Raw genomic sequence first — 6,973 nt, 5'->3', positions numbered from 1 at the left:
GAAAGGGAAATCCTAGAGCAGTGTGACTCCAGCTGTTGCAAAACTACAACCCCCAGCATGCCCGGACAGCCGTTGGCTGTCCGGGCATGCTGGGAGTTGTAGTTTTGCAACAGCTGGAGGCACACTAATTGGAAAATACTGGTCCCCTCACAGATAGGTTGGGTTTACGTCTTCTATATTTTACCTGTAGTGGTGTCTTCTCACTCTTCTTGATATTTTTTCCTTTTAGATTCGGGTGAAGTGTATGTTTGGGATGTAAAAAGCAGAAGGTGTCTGAACAGATTTGCAGATGACGGAAGCCTTCGAAGTTCTTCTCTCGCTGTTTCGAAAGATGGTCGATATGTGTCATGTGGGTAGGTGTACTGCAACTTGTTTTAAAGGGGAGCTTGTGTTGAAAATGCAGACCTCATGTTATAGAGCAGGAGGAGCTGAGCAGATGATATATACAATATAGTACAATCTGCAGGTATCAGGTTATAGAGCAGGAGGAGCTGAGCAGATGATATATACAATACAGTACAATCTGCAGGTATCAGGTTATAGAGCAGGAGGAGCTGAGCAGATGATATATACAATACAGTACAATCTGCAGGTAACATGTTATAGAGCAGGAGGAGCTGAGCAGATGATATATATACAATACAGTACAATCTGCAGGTATCATGTTATAGAGCAGGAGGAGCTGAGCAGATGATATATACAATACAGTATAATCTGCAGGTATCATGTTATAGAGCAGGAGGAGCTGAGCAGATAATATATATATTATCTGCTCAGCTCCTCCTGCTCTATAACATGATACCTGCAGATTATACTGTATTGTATATATCATCTGCTCAGCTCCTCCTGCTCTATAACATGATACCTGCAGATTGTACTGTATTGATATATACAATACAGTACAATCTGCAGGTATCATGTTATAGCGCAGGAGGAGCTGAGCAGATGATATATACAATACAGTACAATCTGCAGGTAACACAATATAGAGCAGGAGGAGCTGAGCAGATAATATATACAATACAGTACAATCTGCAGGTATCATGTTATAGAGCAGGAGGAGCTGAGCAGGTGATATATACAATACAGTACAATCTGCAGGTAACATGTTATAGAGCAGGAGGAGCTGAGCAGATGATATATACAATACAGTACAATCTGCAGGTATCATGTTATAGAGCAGGAGGAGCTGAGCAGATGATATATACAATACAGTACAATCTGCAGGTATCATGTTATAGAGCAGGAGGAGCTGAGCAGATGAGAGATATATATATATATATATATATATATATACACACAATACAGTATAATCTGCAGGTATCATGTTATAGAGCAGGAGGAGCTGAGCAGATGATATATACAATACAGTACAATCTGCAGGTAACATGTTATAGAGCAGGAGGAGCTGAGCAGATGATATATACAATACAGTACAATCTGCAGGTATCAGGTTATAGAGCAGGAGGAGCTGAGCAGATGATATATATACAATACAGTACAATCTGCAGGTAACATGTTATAGAGCAGGAGGAGCTGAGCAGATGATATATACAATATAGTACAATCTGCAGGTATCAGGTTATAGAGCAGGAGGAGCTGAGCAGATGATATATACAATACAGTACAATCTGCAGGTATCAGGTTATAGAGCAGGAGGAGCTGAGCAGATGATATATACAATACAGTACAATCTGCAGGTAACATGTTATAGAGCAGGAGGAGCTGAGCAGATGATATATATACAATACAGTACAATCTGCAGGTAACATGTTATAGAGCAGGAGGAGCTGAGCAGATGATATATATACAATACAGTACAATCTGCAGGTAACATGTTATAGAGCAGGAGGAGCTGAGCAGATGATATATATACAATACAGTACAATCTGCAGGTAACATGTTATAGAGCAGGAGGAGCTGAGCAGATAATATATATATATACACACAATACTTTCTCCTCATTGATGTGACATTGCAGTCTTTGGCGCATTCATATTTCAGGTCAGACTCTGGAGTGGTGAATGTATATAGTTATGATGACTGTCTGCAGAACTCCGCCCCAAAACCTATAAAATCTATAATGAACCTGGTAACAGCCGCTACATCGCAAGTGTTCAATCCGTGCGCGCAAATCTTGGCAGTCGCTTCCGAGAAACTAGATGATGCTGTAAAACTGGTAAGAGAGAGGCGATATGGTTTCCTTTTTCCTTTCTGTATATCTTGTATATTACTTGGCAAAGTAATAAATGTGAATATTCGGGGGAGATTCATCAAAACCTGTCAAGAGGAAAAGTTGCTGCGTTGCCCATAGCAACCAATCAGATTGCTTGAGGTGAGAAATGAAAGCAGCGATCTGATTGGTTGCTATGGGCAGCTCAGCAGCTGAATCCCCCCATTATATTTGTCTTTGGGGAGATGACGTATCTTCCTTCCGCTTTATGTTCTTATGGGGCTTAGAGACTGTGCCGACTCCTGATATTAGATGTCAGTGCAGCAGTCACGCTGTAGCAGTATTTCCCAACCAGTGAGCCCTCGGCTGTCCGGGCATGCTGGGAGTTGTAGTTTTGCAACAGCGGGGGCTCCCTGGTTGGGAGACACTGCGCTCTAAGATCCTGCTGTCTGTGCAGGCAGAGTATTCAGCCTTCAGCATAAGTGACTTTATGGTGAGATCATCTGTCTATATTATCTAGTGAAAAGATAACTGTGTCTGCTGATATTTATTATTAAATAAAAATATATATATTGAAATATATATATATATAGAGAGAGAGAGACAGAGAGAGAGAGAATAGATATAAGATAGATAGATATAAGATAGATAGATAGATATAAGATAGATAGATAGATATAAGATAGATAGATAGATATAAGATAGATAGATAGATATAAGATAGATAGATATAAGATAGATAGATAGATAGATAGATAGATATAAGATAGATATGAGATAGATAGATATGAGATAGATAGATATGAGATAGATATGAGATAGATATGAGATAGATAGATATGAGATAGATAGATAGATATTATATAGATAGATAGATAGATAGATAGATAGATAGATAGATAGATAGATATGAGATGATAGATAGATATGAGATGATAGATAGATATGAGATGATAGATAGATATGAGATGATAGATAGATATGAGATGATAGATAGATAGATATGAGATAGATAGATATGAGAGAGATATGAGATAGATAGATATGAGAGAGATAGATAGATAGATAGATAGATATGAGAGAGATAGATAGATAGATATGAGAGAGATAGATAGATAGATATGAGAGAGATAGATAGATAGATAGATATGAGATAGGTAGATAGATATGAGATAGGTAGATAGATATGAGATAGGTAGATAGATATGAGAGAGGTAGATAGATATGAGAGAGATAGATAGATATGAGAGAGATAGATAGATATGAGAGAGATAGATAGATAGATAGATATGAGAGAGATAGATAGATAGATAGATATGAGAGAGATAGATAGATAGATATGAGAGAGATAGATAGATAGATAGATAGATATGAGAGAGATAGATAGATAGATAGATATGAGAGAGATAGATAGATAGATATGAGATAGATAGATAGATATGAGAGAGATGGATAGATATGAGAGAGATAGATAGATAGATAGATATGAGAGAGATAGATAGATAGATAGATATGAGAGAGATAGATAGATAGATATGAGAGAGAGAGATAGATAGATAGATATGAGATAGATAGATAGATATGAGATAGATAGATAGATATGAGAGAGATAGATAGATATGAGATAGATAGATAGATAGATATGAGAGAGATAGATAGATATGAGATAGAGATAGATATGAGATAGATAGATATGAGAGAGAGAGAGATAGATAGATATGAGATAGATAGATATGAGATAGATATGAGATAGATAGATATGAGATAGATATGAGATAGATAGATATGAGAGATAGATAGATAGATAGATAGATATGAGAGATAGATAGATAGATAGATAGATATGAGAGATAGATAGATAGATATGAGATAGATAGATAGATATGAGATAGATAGATATGAGATAGATATGAGATAGATAGATATGAGATAGATAGATAGATATGAGATAGATAGATAGATATGAGATAGATAGATAGATAGATATGAGATAGATAGATATGAGATAGATAGATAGATAGATATGAGATAGATAGATAGATATGAGATAGATAGATAGATATGAGATAGATAGATATGAGATAGATAGATAGATATGAGATAGATAGATAGATAGATATGAGATAGATAGATAGAGAGATAGATATGAGAGAGAGAGATAGATATGAGATAGAGATAGATAGATATGAGATAGAGATAGATAGATATGAGATAGAGATAGATATGAGATAGATAGATAGATATGAGATAGATAGATAGATATGAGAGAGAGAGATAGATAGATATGAGAGAGAGAGATAGATATGAGAGAGAGAGATAGATATGAGATAGATAGATAGATAGATAGATAGATATGAGATAGATAGATAGATATGAGATAGATATATGTATATACCGGTGTGTGTGTGTATATATATATAAATAATCTTTGCTGACCTCTTTTAGTGATAAACCATTACTGCACATACAGAATCCTACAGATACATAAGCCACAGTATCCCAGTAATACGGAGCATAATAAACAATATAGTGTCCTTGCCCTTTAACCCCTAGAGGACGCGGTGCACATGTACGTCCTGCACCCGCTCCCAGTCTATAAAGTTGCTGAGAGCAGCCGGGACCTACAGCTAATGCCGAACATTACACAACAGGGTGATGTTCCACATTAACCCCTTAAATGCAGCGTTTAATGTTGATTGCAGTATCTAAACGTTCTTCCCTCTGTCCGATCAGCGCTCCAATTGTGCAGGCCGACAGTTGTGCAACAGCTGGAGGCACACTGGTTGGAAAACACTTCTGTGATCCCCCACGGTATCTTATAATAATCTCCATTGTTTTCACAGGTTCATATTCCTTCATTTACCGTTTTTTCAAACTTCCCGGTACAAAGCAAAAATAAGTTTATTCACTGTGCCCGAGCGATGGATTTCTCTCCTAATAGCGGCTTCTTTTCCATCGCGAACAACAAAGGCGAAGCTTTACTGTACAGGTAAATAGTGCCGGGGGTCCGGGGCAGAAGCCTAGTAATGCTATAAACAACAAAACATATAACTTCTTCATTCGCTTGTCATTCACAGGTTAAAACATTATTCCGATTTCTAATGAAGGAGAATGAATGGTAAGGAAGCTGCGCGCCATTGTTGTGCCGGAATAATTGTTCAGTTGTTGTTACAGGTCAATGCAGTATATAGATATATGAGGTAGAGTCCCCACAGTCACGTAGACCTAACAAAGGCCTCGGCCGCCATAACAATACATCCACTGCACCACTAATGTGTATGTGCGGGAAGATGTATTCTGCACCACTAATGTGTATGTGCGGGAAGATGTATTCTGCACCACTAATGTGTATGTGCGGGAAGATGTATTCTGCACCACTAATGTGTATGTGCGGGAAGATGTATTCTGCACCACTAATGTGCATGTGCGGGAAGATGTATTCTGCACCACTAATGTGCATGTGCGGGAAGATGTATTCTGCACCACTAATGTGCATGTGCGGGAAGATGTATTCTGCACCACTAATGTGCATGTGCGGGAAGATGTATTCTGCATCACTAATGTGCATGTGCGGGAAGATGTATTCTGCACCACTAATGTGCATGTGCGGGAAGATGTATTCTGCACCACTAATGTGCATGTGCGGGAAGATGTATTCTGCACCACTAATGTGCATGTGCGGGAAGATGTATTCTGCACCACTAATGTGCATGTGCGGGAAGATGTATTCTGCACCACTAATGTGCATGTGCGGGAAGATGTATTCTGCACCACTAATGTGCATGTGCGGGAAGATGTATTCTGCACCACTAATGTGCATGTGCGGGAAGATGTATTCTGCACCACTAATGTGCATGTACGGGAAGATGTATTCTGCACCACTAATGTGCATGTGCGGGAAGATGTATTCTGCACCACTAATGTGCGGGAAGATGTATTCTGCACCACTAATGTGCGGGAAGATGTATTCTGCACCACTAATGTGCGGGAAGATGTATTCTGCACCACTAATGTGCATGTGCGGGAAGATGTATTCTGCACCACTAATGTGCATGTGCGGGAAGATGTATTCTGCACCACTAATGTGCATGTGCGGGAAGATGTATTCTGCACCACTAATGTGCATGTGCGGGAAGATGTATTCTGCACCACTAATGTGCATGTGCGGGAAGATGTATTCTGCACCACTAATGTGCATGTGCGGGAAGATGTATTCTGCACCACTAATGTGTATGTGCGGGAAGATGTATTCTGCACCACTAATGTGTATGTGCGGGAAGATGTATTCTGCACCACTAATGTGCATGTACGGGAAGATGTATTCTGCACCACTAATGTGCATGCGCGGGAAGATGTATTCTGCACCACTAATGTGCATGTGCGGGAAGATGTATTCTGCACCACTAATGTGCATGTGCGGGAAGATGTATTCTGCACCACTAATGTGCATGTGCGGGAAGATGTATTCTGCACCACTAATGTGCATGTGCGGGAAGATGTATTCTGCACCACTAATGTGCATGTGCGGGAAGATGTATTCTGCACCACTAATGTGCATGTGCTGGAAGATGTATTCTGCACCACTAATGTGCATGTGCGGGAAGATGTATTCTGCACCACTAATGTGCATGTGCGGGAAGATGTATTCTGCACCACTAATGTGCATGTGCGGGAAGATGTATTCTGCACCACTAATGTGCATGTGCGGGAAGATGTATTCTGCACCACTAATGTGCATGTGCGGGAAGATGTATTCTGCACCACTAATGTGCATGTGCGGGAAGATGTATTCTGCACCAC

General features: G+C 39.3%; 1 protein-coding gene across 6 annotated transcripts in view; it reads left to right on the top strand.

The window, feature by feature from the left end:
- The window catches only part of UTP18 (UTP18 small subunit processome component), a 173,647-nt gene that overhangs the window by 16,347 nt on the left and 150,327 nt on the right, over positions 1-6,973 (top strand). For all 6 annotated transcript variants that reach the window (XM_056550619.1, XM_056550618.1, XM_056550615.1 and 3 more), the window contains exons 11-14: positions 230-353; positions 2,005-2,179; positions 5,017-5,162; positions 5,251-5,291. In XM_056550619.1, the coding sequence (XP_056406594.1) occupies positions 230-353; positions 2,005-2,179; positions 5,017-5,162; positions 5,251-5,275 (470 nt within the window). In that variant the 3' untranslated portion in view covers positions 5,276-5,291. The remainder of the gene's footprint in view (positions 1-229; positions 354-2,004; positions 2,180-5,016; positions 5,163-5,250; positions 5,292-6,973) is intronic.

This window comes from Hyla sarda, chromosome 13 (genome assembly GCF_029499605.1).
Source record: "Hyla sarda isolate aHylSar1 chromosome 13, aHylSar1.hap1, whole genome shotgun sequence".
In the NCBI taxonomy this organism is placed as follows: domain Eukaryota; kingdom Metazoa; phylum Chordata; class Amphibia; order Anura; family Hylidae; genus Hyla; species Hyla sarda.
Note: the sequence above shows the minus strand (reverse complement) of the source record. Positions and strands in the feature narration are given on the sequence as shown.